The 20,300-nt window shown below is 46.8% G+C and overlaps 1 protein-coding gene across 6 annotated transcripts in view; it reads right to left on the bottom strand.

Moving 5' to 3' along the window:
- Positions 1-20,300, bottom strand: part of DAXX (death domain associated protein) — a 343,599-nt gene that overhangs the window by 220,010 nt on the left and 103,289 nt on the right. For all 6 annotated transcript variants that reach the window (XM_086920614.1, XM_086920612.1, XM_086920609.1 and 3 more), the window contains exon 4: positions 2,358-2,536. In XM_086920614.1, the coding sequence (XP_086776740.1) occupies positions 2,358-2,536 (179 nt within the window). The remainder of the gene's footprint in view (positions 1-2,357; positions 2,537-20,300) is intronic.

The following is a 20,300-nucleotide window of genomic DNA, read 5'->3' as shown; positions in this document are numbered from 1 at the left end:
GCGCCTTGCTGCTCCTAATTTTTTTTCCTGCTGAAAACAAAGCACTAGAATTGGCATAATGCTTCTTTTTGCCAAAGCCTGCTGCCCTCCTGCGGAGGGGAGTGGGGGGAGGAGGGGGGGGGGGGGGGGTCGACGGACGACGACAGGGACATGCTAATTTGAAGAACCCTGCTTTAGGGTGCTAAGTTTTTTATTACATTTGGGAACATGCTACAAATGCTCATTCTAGTTATATATAACATGCTTTTTGCTGTTTTTATAATGTTCTGTGTAGTTTTAGATGTACTGAGAAACAGATTATTCCTGTATTAATAAATAATTCTTACTTAAAAGTGTTCATTCATCTTAGTACTGAGTGTGTGATACTGTAAATGTGTGTGATACTGTAAATGTGGTTTGTTGTTATTTCCATGTTTCCACAGTGTACCAGATTCCTTTATGGGATTGTTAGTAACTCAAAAGGAGTAACTCAAAAGGAATACTTCTGTATCAAAAACACACTGAATAGTCTCTTGTGGGGCTACAATACTTGTCTGACATTCATCAAGATGCATTGAACCACATTCACTCGTTCACCCGTGCCACCTGTGGGTGGGAAAATGCATCGCCTTGTAGAGTCACCCCAAAGTCGGAACTTATGCAAAAAATGCAGGCCCAAGATCGACATGTGCAGCAGGTTTAGGGGAACAGAAGGCAATCTCCACTTTCACTGCTGGGGACAGAGTATGGGTTTTCCCTGCTAAATTACCTCTACTTTACACTGGTCTAAACTAGCATATGTTCTATCATTAACCCCTTCGATGCTGATGACGAGCTCAGCTCGTCATCACCCACGGGGGTCGTGTGCTGATGACGAGCTGAGCTCGTCATGGTGCCACTAAAATGGCATTTTCCAGCACACAGCGGGAAAACGCCTAGCATCCAAGTGGTTAATCTGGTTACAGTATGCCTGAAGCTGGCCTCTTTGCGACACCTCCATGCAGCAGTTCATCTGTCCATAATGAAGTCTGTTCTTACTATAGAGCTCAGCAAAAAGATGAACTCTACTTATCCCCATATTGTTTACCATAAAGTATACCTTGTCAAGGAGATTTGTAAAATCTGCATATGCTTATGAATATTACAAAATCACATTGATTGGGATAGGTCTTAGAAGCCTACTTCATTAATGTGCCTTAACTTATTCAATATTTTTTAACAATGTCGCCCTGGAAGCACAGGCCATTGTGCAAAGAGTATCAGGGTATACTCTGCCCCATCTTACTTGGCAACAGGAGTGGTTGAAGTTTGTTGGGCATTGCATGCCCATGGAGTTTTATTCCCACTGATAGGAGAGAGAATGTTGATTGCCTATCTCAAGCTACAGTGCATGAAAAGTTGTCCATGACCTGACATCTTTTCCCTGTTCAGGTCTGGTATTTCCTCAAGCAGTGGTGTACTGACAACACATTCCTCCTTCAAGGAAGCTTTGACTTAGACACATATTTAGCCCTGGTGTGACGCCATCTGCTGCTTCTGACATTTTCCGGAAGGGACACTGGCATATTTAACTTAGCCTGACACAGATCTCACACATTGATCCAGGAATCTTAGAAAGCCTTCTCACGTTTACTCTGGGCAATTTAGTCTTTCCACAGAATGAAATGTATCCCAACTCCCAAACCAATAAGGAGGAAATACTTTCTATGTTTAAACTGCCTTTTGTTTTTCAGGGTATTTTGGTAGAATCCCTAATAAACAAACCAGGGGAGGTGATGGTTGTGCTGCAGCTTTTGTTAGCTGGTTGCCTGCTTCAACAGCACTCTTAACTATTTCTACCTGCATCTGCTGCCTCCAGCGGAGCTGGCTACAGAGGACTACAGTTCCTGTCTGCCTGCCTGCAGCCTGACCTCTTGAATAATCCTCAGTTGTTTTTTCTTTAATTTAGTTTTTTCTCTCATCCAGAGTTTTCTTCAGACTGCTTCTTCCTTCACTCTTGTTCTAGTCTGCACTTTAGAGCAAAGTGCAGTAACAAATAGGGAAGGTCTTATCTTCACACCAAGAGGAAAATGCCCAGGCAACCAAGAAGACCTGCTATTGACACTTGTTGGCAGATAAAGTGAACAAAATGAAGAAATTCATGAGACGGACTTATCTCACAACAAAAGTCCTCCATTGGAATCCCCTTAAACATGGTAAGAAACGAATTATTTACTATGTGGTATCACTAAAGAGAAGGGTGAGAAACAGTTAAACAAAAACACTTGCACTACAAACCCCTTTAAAAATTAGCAGAATTAACGGATGCAGGGATTCTGAGGCGATATTCCAATGAGTTCGAAGCGTCCTTGAACAGCACATGCACACCATCTCAGTACCTTGACTCCTCTCCTCAGGTGCATGGAAACTCGCCGCCTTTTCCGATCGATCTCCTCCTCACCGTCATCCTGCATCACAGCGTACTTTCTAACCACTTCATCAAGTTGTGTAAGTGCTACAGAGCGGTTTTCTCGCAAGCGGCGAGCAAGAATAGGGTCCATTAGGGCGGGGTCAGTCCCTGGGGTGGAGAGAAATAGAAAAAGTTACTCATCATAGTCACACCTATTCTATTATGGACAGCTATTAGATAGCGCAAGAGGGCAGGTGCTAGGGCACCTTTCAGGTGCATTAAGCATCATATACTAAGCAGAGAAACCAATGAGTGGAGTCCCTGATTTCTCAAAGGCTCTGCTACATCACTCTCACATAGGTCTCCAATGCCATGTGTGTACATACTTTGTGGACAGGTGGGGGTGAATGACTTAGTATGATAGCTACAGTGGTTATTAACTTTTTTAATCATGTATGAATTATCCCTTTTGTCGTGAGCATCAAAATCCAGGAAGGGGAAGTCTTCGCTCTTCCAGAAAGCAACAACACTCACAAGCAGTCACTCACTGAGAAGGAGGGAGGAAAGCTTGGGAGAACTTAAAAAAGTTTTGAACTGTGAGCTTTTCAGAATGACAAACTTAGCTGAAACCGGTTATAGAACACACATTTTGGGCACTTAGTTCTCCCTAAAGAGTGAATAACAGCGTTCCTGGCCAACTCAAAGATAGAAGGGGAGATACTTTTCGGTACTGAATGAAACAGTAAGTAATAACGTCTACGGTCAGTCAGTGATTTACCTGTCAAGCAGAAAACGGATTATTATTAGGGTTAGATAGTCAGCACCAAGCAAACGTTTTCAAGTTACAAAGCATAATAGAGACTGAAAAGCATATTTATGGGATTATATATTTATGGGATTATATATATATATATATATATATATATATATATATATATATACAGTCAATAAATACTTGGAAAACAAATAGGTGGAGGGTAGAAACAGAGGCTCACCTTATTGAAAAAGATTACCAAGCACAGCTTGTCCAACTGCGGTATCCGCTTCATTCATGGCACCCAGACAGTAAAATTATGTGGTCATAGTTCCGTAAATCAATTAAGGAGCCATGTACTAAAAAATGTCATTATTTATTACGAAAGATATATATATTTTTATAGAGATGTATATATATTTTTTTACATATATGAAGGTGTACATTTATGAAATTCTGTATATATTTGTGATTTTAACTTGTACATTCCACTGGTATCCCCATGTAAATCTTTTTGCAGTCTGATTTATATATATAGTGCGTTACATAGTCTGTTTTTCAGTTCTATTTTGTAATGTCACAGCTGTTTACAATTTTGTGTTACCTTGCATTTTAAATTTGGTACCGGTCCATGAGTAACGCGTCATGTGATCAAGGTCCAGGTCGGACCGAAACGCGTCATGGCGGCATACTGATGCAGGGCGGAAAACTTAAATAAATGAAGAAACGCACGAAAAAATTGGGTCCGCGTTGTCTATCTGAGTCCGTGGTTTGCTTACTGGATTCTGGAAGGATAGAGTACTGCAATATTTTGGTGTCAATTTGCTTCTTTGACACGAGCGAATAACCCCTCCTTGCTATGGGCGTTGCGGCATTGGAAGCAGCTGGTCTCGTCTCGGCGGGACGTACTCATTTGCTCTGGTGAAGAGCGAGCCGCACGGAAGCCCCTGGATACCGTGGAGAAGTTCCTGCCTGTGGTGCCGGAACCGAGGTGGCCGGAGTGTTTGAATCCGAGCGACCTGAAGATATCTGGAGAGGTAGGAACATATCGGACTATCCAGTTAGGAGAGTGCTGGGTGTGGAGTTACAATTGTGCTTTAAAACTCCCACTGTTTAAATCCCCATCGCCCGTTTTGCATCATGGCCGCGGAGGCGTTACGTAGCCGAGAAGAGGCGGCGATCGACATCTTTGATGATTCCCCGGCTGGGGGGTCAACTGTGACGGTGCAGGAACAGAATACTGCACCTTCAGTGAATACTAGTGCGAGAGACTTATTTAGGCGCTTGGAGAAATTGATGCGTGCCGAGCAGGCCAAATGGTGGAAGGAGAAGTCATTAACTCGCTATTTGGAGGTGGGCAGGGTCCAAAGAGGGTTGCGGATTACTCTGGCGCCTAGCTATGAGAACCCTGACCCCGCCATGCTTGGAGAATGGGCGGATGCTAATCTCGAATCATCAGCCAAATTGATAAGAATACTGGTGAAATATGCAGCGAGTGATAGACTGAAACTACAAGCACAAATAGATGCATTACAAGTAGAAATGGCTGCTATTGAAGAGACTGAGAATATAAAAAAAAAATGAGAGAGGATATGCTGATTAGACTGCGAAAGGATGAAGATGCGATAAAAAAGCGCAAAGCTTTCAAATTTAACAGAGACAAACTTGATTACCAGAATGGTAATGTCTTCACATTTGCCCGGAGGTACGGCGCTGCTAAAAATAAAGATAACATAGCCACTCAGCGTAAAAAACAAGGTACCGCGGGTGATAGTACACCCTCGCTCACATCTACTTCTGAACAAAGTGTGGTCAGTGGAAGTGAAAATGAGGAGGAATGCGGTCCATCTAACCAGCCAAAAGACGGAGTTTTAATTATGTCCCGGGCAGAGGAAATGAATGTGCTTTGCCAAGATTGGAGAGAAAAGCTAAGACCCCGGAAGAAGCAGCCGCAACAAAAAGGCTCGCTAACGCCAAGCGGGGGGCCAGGAGGCAGCGCTACAGGCAGCGCAAACGTAAGCAAACCTCCGAAAAAAACAACGAGGGGCAGATGGAACCGAAAATGAATCTTGAAGACACGGCTAATACTGTTATCAACCTTTCTGACATCGCATTGAATAAGGCCGAATGTCAGATACTTTCTCTTGGCCTTTCTTTCAGTCCCGAAAGCAATTTTAATTATTCTGAAACCCGAATGGATGTGTTTCGATTTATCCGGAAATTAAAATTGCAAACATTTCACAAAACAAAGGTAAATAAGGACAGCACTAAGACTCCTCAATATGCAACCAGTCCACCCTTATTATCTGACGGTGATGTGAATTTGTTCTTTGACTTACAGCAACTTCAGGGAGATCACACTGAACCCATTAGTGCATTGGGACTGGAAGGTATGGATTTTGGTTGCACTACAAAAACTCCATTCAAACCAAAATCGATTTTTTTGCCTATTATGATGCATGATAACTTAGATCGTTTTCATGAACTGGTTGCCTCGGATTTGAAAGATCTATACAGAGTCACTAATCAATGTAGCACCAAAATGAATTGTAAACAAAGGTGCTACATAGAACTGATGAAGAAGTTACAGGCCAGTGAGGAACTTGTTATAAAACACTCTGACAAGGGGGGCAACATTGTTCTATGGCCTAGACCCATGTATATGGAGGAGGCATATAGCCAACTCAATGATGTTTCTTGCTATAAACGTAGTAATTTACAAATAATGAAGTCATCTTGGTTGGATTATTATGGCAAATTACTAGCTTGGAAAAGTAGTGAATTAATCAGCAATGATGAATACCTTTTTTTGCATAATGATTACCCTACTGTACCTTCGATATATTTTCTCCCCAAGGTGGATAAGAATATGGAAAAACCTCCTGGCAGGCCCATAATTTCTGGTATTGGGAGTTTAACTGAGAACACCTCCAAATATGTAGATTTTTTCTTACAAGAATGGGTGCTCACATTACCATCTTATGTTAGGGACACCTCTGATTTCTTGAGAAAAATTCGTGACAATAATTGTTCTGATGACTTGATTTTAATTACCATGGATGTTGCATCCCTCTACACTTCTATCAGTCATCGGGATGGGATCAGGGCGATTGAATACTACCTCAATCGTAGACCTGCATCCTTTACTCTCCACAATAAAATGTTGGTGGATATGATTAAAATATGTTTGGAACATAACTATTTTACTTTTGATAACACCATCTTCCAGCAGATAAGGGGGGTAGCTATGGGGGCCTGCTTCTCCCCCAGCTACGCCTGCCTACATATGGGCTGGTGGGAGGAGCAGGTCCTGAAAACAGAGCATGAAACCACCTTGAAGGCACATGTCCCCCTTTGGCTGAGGTATATCGATGACCTCTTCATCTTGTGGAGGGGGTCAGAGGAAGTAGCCAGGGACTTCATTGACAGCTTAAATGATAACCTATTGAACCTGAAGTTCACTGCTCACATGAGCAAGACCTCTGTAGTCTTCCTAGATGTTGAAGTATATATAAATAATAACAGTATATGTACTAGACTACATCGTAAGCCTACTGCTGGAAACTCGGTTCTCCATGCCTCTAGTCACCATCCCCAGCAATTGATCAACAGCATCCCCTATGGGGAGATGCTGCGGATCAAACGCATCTGTAGTGATGAGGAGGAATGCAAACTGGCACAGAGGAGTTGTAAGGAACGGTTCCTTCTAAGGGGATACAGTCCTGCGATTATAGAGAAAGCCATTCACAAAACTGAGTCTCTGAATCGTTAAAGTGCTTTAGCCCCTAGAATCCCAATCACGGCTAGTGGTGCCAGTAAAAAGGTGAGGGTCATTGTCACCTATAACAGACAACAGGCGGCCATTAGAAAAATACTCAGAAGACATTGGGATTTATTGCTGAAGGACCCCGTTATTGGCGTGGACTTACTTAGGGACAACCCTACCCCTCAAATAACTTTTCGTAAAGCCAGATCCATGGGTAATAGTCTGGACAAATGCAATCCTGAAATCAGGCCCCCTACTAATTGGCTTTCCAAACAAAAAGGCTTTTTCAAATGTTTTCATTGCAAAGCTTGCAAGCGTGCCAAAAATGTTAAGGAATATAATACTCCTTTCTTGCCCCAACCTGTTAAAATCAAACTACGCATTACATGTAAAACTGAATACGTTGTTTATGTGTTGGAATGCCCTTGCGCATTGCGTTATATTGGCAGTACTAAGTTACCCGTGCACGTGAGGATCCTTCAACACCTCCGGGCCATTAACAACAAGGACCAAACATACCCGGTTGCACGGCATTTCGAAGCCAAACATGGCAGTGACAACACTCTTCTTCAGTACTTTGCCATAGACTGTATACCTTCGTCGCGCAAAGGGGGAAACAGGGATAGTGCCTTAAGAGTGTTGGAGACTAGATACATCTTGGAATTAAATTCCAAAGTTCCAAATGGTCTTAACACCACGGAGGACTTATATACATGTATATAAATCAAGTCTCACTGTCCCTGTATTTAAAGACAGAAAGTTTGGTTAGCTTTGCACTGCTCATGTGTTTTGGAACATTGTTTGAGAAAATGTACTGCTATGGTACTGCTAAAACTCTCCATTTATCTATTATAGAATGCCATCATATGTTTCTCTACACATACATCTGCGCTGATTTAATGTAACTAAGCATTGTCTTCTTTTAATTACTCACTGAACACATTGGTGGTTATTAGTTGTAATCGAAGTAGTACTTTTGATTTATTTTTCACTGATTCACTGTTAATTTATCACTAAATTTCTCGCCTGAAATATTCAGGCAGCTGATAAAATCGATCATTCAACACTAGGATCAGGTTGCCAACTTTTGGTTAAGTGCTCGCCCACTAGGGCAGTATTAATGTAAACAGCAAATTACAGACTGCAGATGGACGCACGTAAAGTGTGTGACCAGTGGCCTTGCTGCATATTAAAATTATGTGGTCATAGTTCCGTAAATCAATTAAGGAGCCATGTACTAAAAAATGTCATTATTTATTACGAAAGATATATATATTTTTATAGAGATGTATATATATTTTTTTACATATATGAAGGTGTACATTTATGAAATTCTGTATATATTTGTGATTTTAACTTGTACATTCCACTGGTATCCCCATGTAAATCTTTTTGCAGTCTGATTTATATATATAGTGAGTTACATAGTCTGTTTTTCAGTTCTATTTTGTAATGTCACAGCTGTTTACAATTTTGTGTTACCTTGCACTTTAAATTTGGTACCGGTCCATGAGTAACGCGTCATGTGATCAAGGTCCAGGTCGGACCGAAACGCGGCATACTGATGCAGGGCGGAAAACTTAAATAAATGAAGAAACGCACGAAAAAATTGGGTCCGCGTTGTCTGAGTCTGGAAGGATAGAGTACTGATATATATATATATATATATATATATATATATCCATACATACACATATATATATATATATATATATATATATACAGTCAATAAATACTTGGAAAACAAATAGGTGGAGGGTAGAAACAGAGGCTCACCTTATTGAAAAAGATTACCAAGCACAGCTTGTCCAACTGCGGTATCCGCTTCATTCATGGCACCCAGACAGTAGTGTTTCGTAAACGTGTGCCTGCTGGACCACGTGGCTGCTCTGCAAATTTGATGCAACGGGACACCAGCAAATAAGGCCGTTGAGGACGCCATCGATCTGGTAGAGTGGGCTCTCACCGAAGACTGCAGAGGTTTACCTGCCCTCTGATGGCAGAAGACAATGGCCAAAGACACCCAACGTGCTATAGTAGGTTTGGCAACTGGATGCCCCTTTTGAAAACGTCCATAAGCCACGAAGAGCTGATTAGATTTGCGAAACGGAGCAGTTCAGTTGATATAGAACTTCAAGCACCGCTGAATGTCTAAGGAATGCAAGCGCTGTTCCGCAGGAGACTGTGGGTCTGCAAAGAAAGTATCCAGAAGAACTGGTTAATTGATGTGGAAATCTGAAGGCACCTTAGGCAAAAAGGTAGGGTTGGTGCGAAGCGCCACACAATCCGGGTGAAACTGCAGAAACAGAGGATTGATCGTGAATGCATGAATGTCACTCACACGACGTGCAGATGTTAATGCAAGGAGGAGAGCCACTTTCCAGGTGAGATACTTTAAGTCAGCTGTATGGATTGGTTCGAATGGTTATTAAGGCGCCAAGAAGGGGGAGGGCGCCGAATAGGTGGAAATTTACGGAATAGTCCCTTGAAAAACTGACGTATGATTCTAGAAGAGCAGAGGGAGGTGGAGCCATCTTGGCAGAAGCGTGAAATTGCCGCCAGAAAAACCCTTAAAGTGGCATGAGACAGTCCGGACTGAGCCAATTGCAAGAAGAAAGGGAGGAGCTGAGCAGGCGTTGCACGAATGGGATGAACACCAGCAGCAGCACACCAATGGCAGAACCTTTTCCATTTCAACTTTTAGGTCTTTATAGTTGAAGGAGCTCTGGCTTGAGCAAGGACTTCTCGGCAATCTTGCGGAATGGCTAGATGGGAAAATTCACACTGCTCAGGTCCGAAGCTGATAAACTCAGAGAAGAGGGGTCCGGATGGTAAATGAGACCCCTGTCCATGGTGAGCAGATCCATCCGCGGATGTAGAAGGATGGGCTCGCATTGGGACAGCAGAAGCAACTCCGAGAACCATGCCTGACGAGGCAACCTGGGAGCTATTAGAAGGATGTGGCAGGGTTCTCTCCGCATCTTCCAGAGCACCCGAGGCACTAGAGGGATCGGAGGAAAGGCGTAAGCAAACTGATTGGACCAGTTCATCAAAAGGGCATTGCCCTGAGACCCTCTGTGGGGATGCCAACTTGCGTAAGATGGGCATTTTCGGTTCTCCAGTGTTGCGAAGAGATCCAGCGTGGGCGCCCCATCGCCGAAAAATCATTTAGAGTGTTAGTTGGTGCAGCTCCCACTCGTGGGTCGATGACCGGGACCTGCTGAGGGAATCCGCCAGGCAGTTGGACATTTATTTATTTATGGGTTTCTATAGCGCTGGAATCGACTCCAACCGGAGTATCTCTGCGCTGTGATACCAGATAGAGTCCAACACTATGCAGATGAGGGAAAGGATCTAGATTTTATCGGTGAATAGCAGAGTTTTGAGTTGCTTCCTGAACTTTAAATGATCTGTGCAGAGCCTAAGGGCCAAAGGCAGTTTGTTCCACAGTGTAGGCCCCGCAACAGATAGAGCTTTCCCTCCATGTCTAGTTTTTTTCGCACGGGGTACAGCCAACAGAAAATTCTCACTAGATCTCAACGTTCTGGAGGGAGTATAGAAGATAAATTTCTGCTCCAGATATGTAGGGCCATTTCCATTCAGGCATTTATGAATGATACAACATATCTTGAACTTGGCTCTTTGTCGAATGCTCAACCAGTGTAGTTTCTGTAGTAGAGGTTTTGATGCTGTTCTAGGGGGAGCATTTAGAACAAGGCGGGCTGCCGTGTTCTGGACCACCTGAAGCCTGTCTAGAACTCCTTCATTGGCAGAAAGGAGCAACCCGTTACAATAGTCAATACGACTCAGTATAAGGGCTTGCACCAATGTTCTTCTGGAGGAGTCCGGTAGCAGTGGAAAAATTCTACGCATCATGCTTATGATGTGGAAGCATGCGCCAGCTACCATATTGCTGTGCTGTTTGAGAGAAAGGTCGTGATCAAGGCGTATCCCCAGATTTTTGACAATCTGTTTGGGCTCCGGAACAACACCGAGATCCGAGGGCCACCAGTCAGGGGTCCACAGTAATTTGGCGTCTCCAAACAGCATTACTTCCGTCTTGCTGACATTGCACTGTAGGAAGTTGGTGGACATCCACTGTGCGACGGCTTTCATGCCAGCGGAGAAGGAGTTTCTTATTTCTGTGGTGAGATTTTGAAAGGGGAAGAGGAGCTGCGTGTCATCCGCATATGACACGGGGATGAAACCAAATTTGCGCATCACTCTTGCCAGGGGTGCCACATAGATGTTAAAGAGTGTTGGGCTCAGGCAGGAGCCCTGTGGCACCCCTTTCGTAATCCCTACCTCAGTTGATCTGTATTTGCCCATGGTGACAGTCTGGGTCCGATCCGTAAGAAAACTCCTTAGCCAGGCAAGGGCGTTGTTCTTAACCCCTACGTTCGACAACCGGTCAATGAGGATGTTATGTGACACGGTGTCGAACGCGGCTGAAAGGTCTAATAACACCAAGATTACTGAGTAGCCTTTGTCTTGAAACATATGCAGATCGTCAGAAACAGACAGGAGGGTGGACTCTGTACTGTGTTTCGGCCTAAACCCAGATTGAGAAAAGTCTAGGCCGCCAGCTTGGGAGATGGACTGCGGTGATTGTGATTTGGTGCGTGAGCGCCCTGTCCCAAATTGACTGTGCTAGTCGAGACAGCACTGGAGATTTTGTTCCGCCCTGCTTGTTTATGTAATACATGCAGGTTGTGTTGTCCATTTGTATCAGAACTGACTCTCCTCGAAGCACAGGCTGAAACGACTTGAGCGCTAGAAATATAGCCATGAGCTCCAACCTGTTGATGTGCCAGGCTTTCTGTGGCAAAGTCCATTTTCCTTTTACAGAGAGGTCTTGGAGGTGCGCTCCCCATCCCTCCAGAGAGGCATCCGTCGTGAGTGTGAGATCTGGATTGACGGATAGGAATGATGTCCCTGCTGCAAGGTGCACTGGCTGTGCCCACCATCGGAGCGCCCTTTTCATGCGAGACGTGACACAAATTAGGTCGTTAAAGGAACCTGTGATTTGACGCCACTATCCGTCTAATTCTTCTTGAATGGGACGTGTCCTTAATCTGCAATGAGGAATGAGTGTGATGCACGATGACGCCATTCCCAGAAATGACTTCAGTAGTCGGACTGAAACGCACTGTTTTGACAGCAGAAGTGATACTAGACGCAGAATCCGTTGTTGACGTTCCCGGGACACAAATGCTTTCGCCAAAGTTGTATCCAATGTGGCCCCTAGAAAATCCTTGGAACGAGCTGGACACAATTGGGATTTCTCCAGATTGAGAGACAGGCCCAAGGCACCAAACACCCTCTGGCAAAGGGATGTATGCTGAATCAGTTGTCTGCGAGACTGCGACTTCAGGAGGCAATCGTCGAGATACGGAAATATCTGGACACCTTGGAGACGTAAATAAGCCATTACAGGCGCCAACATCTTCGTAAAGACTTGTGGGGCGGACGAAGGCCGTATGGCAAGACCTTGAACTGGAAATGTTTCTGCCCCACCCGAAAACGCAGAAACCTCCGATGACGCTGGAGTATTGGGACATGGAAATAAGCATCTCGGAGGTCGATCGTTGCCATGAAATCTCCGACTAAGAGCAAACGCAAGATCTGTGTAAGCGTTAGCATGCGAAATGATTGACTCTTGAGATACTTGTTTAGCGCTCTCAAGTCCAAGATTGGGCGCCAATCCCCGTTCTTCTTTACGATAAGGAAAAAACGGGAATAAAACCCCTTCCCTCTTTGAGTCCTGGGCACCACCTCAACTGCACCCTTCTGAATCAGAAGATGAACTTGATGGAAAAGTTCTTTGATGTGAGGGGGTGGCGGTCCGGCAGGTGGAGTTGGAGGAGGGATGGTAACGAATTCCAACGCATGGCCCTTGTCTACGATGTCTAGAACCCAACGGTCTGAGGTGATGGAGGACCATTGAGAACCAAACAGGGAGATTCGACCTCCAATCTGCTGGGTTAAAGGCAAGTCAATGTCGTTTGTTAGAGGATCCCCTGTAGGAGGATTTTCCTCTATAGGTCTTGGCTGGCTGTTGGCGAGACGACTGTTGTCGGTTATTGGAGTAACGCTGGTTGGTTTGATTATAGGAGCGATATTGATTGCTTTCTCCTCGAAGAGTTGGTGCCTCGTCCTCGAGCACCCCGAAAGGGCTGCTTCTTAAATTGTAGGGTTCCTAAGGCATGTGCCGTGTCTGTATCCTTTTTAATGGACTGTAGTGCCTCATCAATGTGAGCCCCAAAGAGTGATTCGTCATCATATGGCATGTCCAGAATCTTTGCTTGAACTTCCTGACTGAAGGAGGTGGAGCGCAACCAGCCTTGTCTTCGTAAGACAGCTGCTCCCGCAAGCTATCGGAAAACAGTGCAGGCTAAATCCACCGCACAATCAATCAGTTCTTCTGATGTCCTTTCCCCTTCCTGGAGAAGTTGTAACGCCTCCTTCTTGGAAGCATCCGGAAGCATAGCCACATAAGCGGCCATGTCTGCCTATATCTGGCGGTCGTATCGACCCAAAATGGCCATCGCATTAGCCGCCCTCACTGTGGTGGAAGACATCGTGGAGAACCTGCGGCCTATCGTGTCAAGGCGACGGCCCTCACGGTCTGGTTGCGCTGTGATTGTGGATGCAGGATTACGGGATCCCCGCTGGGCTGCCTGTGAAACAACTGAATCCGGCTTCGGCTGGCCAATGAGGCATGCTGGGGTTCCTACAGGCACCTTATACTTCTTTTCCAATCTTAGCAATTGAGCAGGCAAGGAATTTGGTGTTTTCATCAATTTTTCTCCTTCAGCCCAGATGAAATCAATAATTGGAACAGTATGAACCTGTTTGAATGGCTGACTTAAAATCGTAGAGGAAACAATCCTCCTCTCTTTGGACACGTGGTAGCTTAAAAACGGTGAGCCGCTCTGTCCATTAGTTGATGGAAACTCGCAATATCTACTGGAGGAGAATCCCCTTGCGGCACTTGAGATGGGGACGGTGTTTGAGCCCTATAGTCATCCCACTCCGCCATATTCTCATCAGCATCTACATCCGTAACCTCCCCATCTTCTCGATCAGGTGGGATCTCCTCCTCATCATCCGGATACACAGTTGCGTGTACCTGAATGGATGTATGTCTCTGAGTAACCGCAGGTGGTGGAGGCACGAAGGGAGCAGCTGACGGCTCCGCCGTAGGTGTTAAGACGGACGGGACAGTAGACACCTGTGGCGATGGCGGGAAACGTCTGTTATAATCATCTAACTTATTCTGTAGGTTAGAGATGAGCGACAAGGGTAACGTCGCAGTTGGAATTTGAACAGGCACTTCCTCATCTTGGCCATATTGCTCCTCCTCATCATTGCTGAACTCTTGACATTTTATAACTAAATCCGATGGACTTTGAGAGATAGTGAAGGACTCATGCACATCCACTTCAGACTCGCAGTCTTGAGTCCGTAGCAAACAAAGGTGATGGAGGCAGTGTATCACCAGAAAATGCAAGGTTGCCACTTGGAACCTTATGATCCTTGGGAGGAGTGTCATCCTTTGCAGAAACAGTGGAAGACAGTGGCAGCAAAGGCAGAGAGGCAAATGTAGATGGCATCGTAGTTGGATTTTGCATAGTTGAAGACTCCATCGTCGACGGCAATGATCCTGTCAATGGTGCCGTCGTCAGCATCGACGACGACGAAAGCTTCTTGGTCTTTGTCGTCGAAAACGTTGTCGACGGTGACATCGTCGACGAGGCAACAATGATGTTGTCGACGTCAATGGCGCCGTCGACGGAGCCTTCGTCGACGGCAAGGACTTCTTCTTCGACGACGGGGCAGTGGTCGACGGAACACTCGTCGACGGAATACTCGTCGAAGTCGTAGACGAAGCTAGCAACTTTACACCTTTCGTCGACGATGATCTAACTGTCGACGGAAGTTTCTTTGTCGACGAGGACGAAATTGGAATGACTGACGACACAGTCTAAGAGCTGAGGATCCCTTTCATCGTCGACGGAAAAGCTGTAGACGACCCAGAAGCCAGCGTCGTCGTGACCGTTGTCGTCAATGTACCAGAGACAGCCAATCTCGTCGACGGAACTGTAGTTGACACTGTCGTCGACGGAGCAACAGTTTTCCTCAAAGAAAAACCTGTGGAAATCGCAGCAGTAGCCTGAGAGCCTAGTCTCGTGGGCCCAGAAGTAGCAGGGAGAGGTGAAGACACCGCAGGGGCCAAAGAAAGACATTTTCTTCTTTTTTATAAATGGAGAAGGTAAGTCCTGCACACTACTTCTGTTAGAGGCTGCTTGGGAATGGCCAGGCATGAGGCTTTCAGCATCAGAAAGTACATTGTCTTTGTCCTTTAATCTCTGAAGCCAGAGGAGTAAACGGCCTTCCCTATCTTTTAAAGTCTTATTGGAGAAAGTTCTACAGAACTTACAATTTCCAACTTCATGGTCCGGGTAAAGACAGTAAATACACTTACTGTGTGGATCCTCTGAGAAGAGTCTTAGCTTTCCACATGAAGAACAAGCTCTGAAGAGGGACTTCTTACTTGAAGACATGTTGAAAACCAGGCAAAAAGCAGAAGAGTAGAGAAAAACTGAGCAGAGCTCAAGGAGACTCCCTTACACACGACGTGCGGTAGAAAATCTGAGGTGCTGAGCTCTGAGGAGAAGGTTCTAGAGAGTTGCTGGCGCCTGATTGGCTGCAGTTTGGACCAACATAATGACAAGGATAGACTGAATATGGTCTTTTCCTTTTCCCATGCATTCCTATGTAGAAACGTGGTTAGGCTGTTTATGCCTTTTGTCTAGTACATATTTCACGTTATATATATATATATATATATATATATATATATATATATATATATATATATATATATATATATAATTGCTACCAACTCCCACTACGGGGAATATTCAAGCATCTGAATCTATGAAAGACACCCTAATACTGGAGAAGTAGCATTTTCCGTTCGAGGCATGCCAGCTGTAGATCACATGCTGTGCATAGACTTAAAGCAGTTATCTCCCAAAGGTGTGGCTAACCTGTAGCTGTTGCAGTGGTTTGAAATAGTGCACGTAAAACTGCTTGGCCCACACTAGCTTGCTCTCTTGCTAACACATCTACACAATATTGTTTTGTGAATGTGTGAGGTGTAGACCATGTTGCAGCTTTGCAGATATCATCTATGGGTAAGTTTCCTAAAAATGCTATTAAGTACAAGTTACTTTCCTTCGGTAACTATGTATCTGGTAGAGACGATTCTAGGCGCAGATTCCTTAACGTAGTATTATCCCCAGGCATGAGACTGGATGCGCAACATTTTTGCCACAGCATCTCTATGTGCCATGGGCGGTACCTCGCAACTCCGCCGTGACTTCAGCGAGGTCACATAAGTCCCGCCCTGGCGCGCGAACGTCAGTTTTCTTCAGAGAACTTTTCCGCGCCACAACGCGGAGCAATCACAGACAAAACTGTTAGAATATGGGAACAGTGTGCGAAAAAAATCAGGTAAAATGAAAGGGAAGAAACAAAAAGGTGAGGAACAGCACCATTTGGGAAAGTGCCAGACACGGAGTTACTGAAAGTCATGGAAGGAAAGAGCAGAGCACCGCTCTGAGAAGCAACCTTGCAAAGCGAAGGCAATATCCTCCCTGGAGGCAGAAAAACATGAGAAATGTCATAGCAGACAGAAGTCTGCAACCACAAGCTATAACAGTGAATGGCAACAAGTACGGAAGCGATGAGTATCGACAAATTACCCCAAGACAACACAATCAAGGAGGGTCGTATCCCCTGTAAAGAGCTAAGGCACAGCCAAGAGACCCCAACTCGGAGAACTGCAAAGGAGTCAGAAACCGCAAGCAATGAAAAAGGGAGAAGATTATGAGTAATCCCCACACTGGAACAACTAGGGTGCAATTACCAGAAAGGAAATAGTGGAACAAATAAACAGAACAAAACATCCCGCCAGGGAGGAAGTGAAAGAGGGCACTCACAGAAGACAGCACCACCCGGAGGGTGCAGAAGACCAAGCTGAAGGTCCTCGCAGAACGGGGAGGAAGGGCGGGTCGTGAAGGAATCTGCGGCTAGAATCGTCTCTATCAGATTCATCGTTACCAAAGGTAAGTAACTTGTACATCTGATAGAAAGTACTAGCCGCAGATTCCTTAACGTAGAATAGATACCCTAGCCATACCCAGAGGGGAGGGGGGTTCTGCGAGAGAAAATTCACCAGCTTGGAAGAACACAGGGCACCAACAGGGGATGTGTCATTGGGACAGGAAGGACGGCCCAGTCCCCACCAAGCAGAAGTAAGCAGGAAACAAGGAGAAGGGAAGGCCAGGATACCACAAGCCTACCAGAGGGCCAAAGGCCATCCACCAGAAAACTTGGAGGGACAGACGGCACCAAGAGAGTACCAAAGGAAGAAAAGAACCACCCGCAAAATCCAAGGATAAGAGGTGAAAACGGAGGCAGGGCCCGCTTCAGGAGAACACACACAGCGAAGGGGATAGCTGAACGGGCAACACCCCCTAGGCAGGGGACAAGGCAGACACGGCCCCAAGGGCGAGAAGCACATAAGTGAGAAGGAAGACACAGTCGTGCAAAGTTCCAGCAGAGCAAGGAACAGGAGCACACAAGTACACGCTGAGGCCCACTGAGGTGGACCTTAATGACCATGTGTGCACAGCAGGCAGCTGGTAAGTACCACGAAGTAGTGTGCTCAGAACAGCGACCCCCGAAAAGCAAGAACATGTAGTAAAGACCTAAATCCCTCAACCAGAACCCAGGAGAACACCAGAAATGTCCCAGCCCCCTGGAAGACAGGGCAGAGGACCGTGCCGAAACATCAGACTACAAGGTGGAAACACCACGACACGACGCCGTAGACGGCATGACAAAAGTCGGTCTGGTGATCCAGAGGCTGAAGAGGGAAGGCAAAACGCACAGAAGTAGATATCCCGCAGGAACAAGGGGCAAATGTACGACAGGCAAGCCCTGAAAAGAAGGATAGAAACATCATTGGATACTGAGCAGTACAGAACCTGGAGCAGCGCAAGCTGCGCGCAGGCAGAAGAAAAAGGGCTATACCAAGCGGTACACAGTGACACCAGGAAACGCGAGGAACCCGAGAAGATAGCCACACCCGCCCAGATTAGGACAGACCTATACAACTGCTAACAAGTACCCCACCTAGGGTATGACACTCCACAAAACAAACAGGGGAACACCTCTTAGGGAAACCCGCAGCAGAGGTTAAGAACATAAAATACCTGTGGGTATCACAGCAGGCGGCTTACTAATCAGCCAAAAAATACACAGAAGGTCCAACCCGAGGACCTATACGGCTTCACTAACAGCCAAAACACAGACACCACAAAGCTGAAGGGATGTACCAGCAGCCAAAAGAACAGAGGAGTCGACTGAAGGACCCTGAAGGCATTATAAGCCAAACACAGCACACAGACGGGTCAACCGAAACACGAGGCCCAGAGAGAAATATGGGATAAACGCCTCCCATAAGACACTTGAGGACAGACAAGCCGAAGCTTACAGAGGGGGACGAGGACAGAGCCCTGCAAGGAGTCGTTGAATAGCGGAGTCCGCGTGGGTGTTAAATAAAAGAACTCCATCAAAAGGAAGGTCAACAAGACGCTCCTGAATATTCTCCGGAAAGACGCTATCCCACAACAAGTATGGCGGAAGAGGGCTACAGAATTCGCCACAGCGCGGGCAAGATAATCAGGGACATCCAAGGCCGAGCGGAGAATAAAGACAGCTAACTCCCGACCATCCACCACATAGTGCCGCAGATCAGAGCGGACACCTTTGTGAGAGATGCGAGACAGAAGGGACTCCGCGGAATCCTAGAAGTCCGAGGTAGCCCTGGCCAACACACAAAGTGTGTTGAGCGCACGCAGCGCAGCACTAGTGGACGCGAAAATGTTACGCCCCCAGGAGTCCAACCACCGGGCCTCCCATGACGGAGGGAGCAACACTGAAGGCAAGTAAGGAAAAGCAGCCTGCAGGACAGGACCCTGGGCAGAGGGGTGGCAAAAAAAGACAGGCTGGATCGCGCAGAGCAGGGCGGTGGTGCGGAGCAGCTGACGCACTGGATCCCCAGTAGCAGGACGCCCCCAGAAGAGAGTTGTGGAGCGAAGCTTCAAACGGAAGAAGCGGCTCCCCTCCAACAGAGCCCTGGTGGAGAACCTCCAACAAATGGTCCGTTGGGATTGGAGCGACCGGCTTGCCCATTTACAAAATGCCGGTGGCCATGAAAATGGCCCAGACATAGGCCACACTCGCCTCCGTAGGGCGTAGTGGGGGCGAGAGCAACTCTTCCGTGGGTAAAGGCTGCAAACTAGGTCGTCCATCCCCGTGCCCCGCCGGAGGAAGAAATGGCCAGCCCCTGAAGGATGGAAGACCCACGGATGAGTGAGGGACTTGAGGGGTCTCCGGAGAAGGCAGAGAAGCCTGCGGGGCAACCAACTTTAAGGTGTGGAAGAGCAAGTCAGGAGGCTGTGGACACGGAGACGGCGTAGAACCCGCCCTGGAAGTTACCTGTGAAAAGGCAACGACGCGGCGTCCAGTCTACAGTGAAGAGGAGACAAGGAGACGACAATCATCAGGAGAGGAAGCAACATCCGGAGAAGAGTCGAGTATCCGACGTCAGGGAGTCTGCACCGGTGCGTCCCGGACGTCGGGGAGTCCGCATCGGTGCATCCCGGACGTCGGGGAGTCCGCACCGGTGTGTCCCCAATCGACACCGAAGTGTCAACCAGGAGAGCCAAGTCAGCCTCCACCACCAAGTGCCTCATAGGAGAAAGGGGCGGGGACGGCGCGGAAGCGGCCAATGAACGGCGCAGAAAAGGGGTCGGCTCAACCTCCGACGAGGCAATCGCCTGCGCAAAGGACTGAGAGGGACCCGGGGAGGTGCCCCGGGTCCCAGCCTCCACCTGCGGCGCCGCCAGGGCCGGGGAGGTACGCAGTCGGAAAGTAGTTGGTGCCAGAAAGGCGTCTGCTCGGCCTCAGGTAAGACAACCGCCTGCCCAGAGGACTGAGGTGGACTCGGGAACAAGCCGAGAGTCCCGGTGACCTACTGCTACACCTGAGGGAACCCCGCGGGGTTTTGCAGCAAGGTAGGGGTGCCGTGGGTCGAAGAGGGGTACCCCGTAGGGCCGCACCACAACTACATCACCCCTCCAAAACCTGAAGCCGAACTCATCTGCGCTAGGGGCGAATCTCCCAGCGAGTCCGCGGAAGTCCCGGCGCAGGGCGAGGGATCCGCGGATGTCTCAGAAAGAGGAGGTGGGCCCAAAGAAGCCTGCAGAACCGTAGCGTAGGCCTTTATTTGGGCCCTTGTCGCCCCAAGGCCAGGAACCGGCAGGTAGGGGGGC

This window comes from Lissotriton vulgaris, chromosome 5 (genome assembly GCF_964263255.1).
Source record: "Lissotriton vulgaris chromosome 5, aLisVul1.2, whole genome shotgun sequence".
Lineage (NCBI taxonomy): Eukaryota > Metazoa > Chordata > Amphibia > Caudata > Salamandridae > Lissotriton > Lissotriton vulgaris.
The sequence above is the reverse complement of the archived record's forward strand: the minus strand, read 5'-3'. Positions and strand labels throughout refer to the sequence as shown.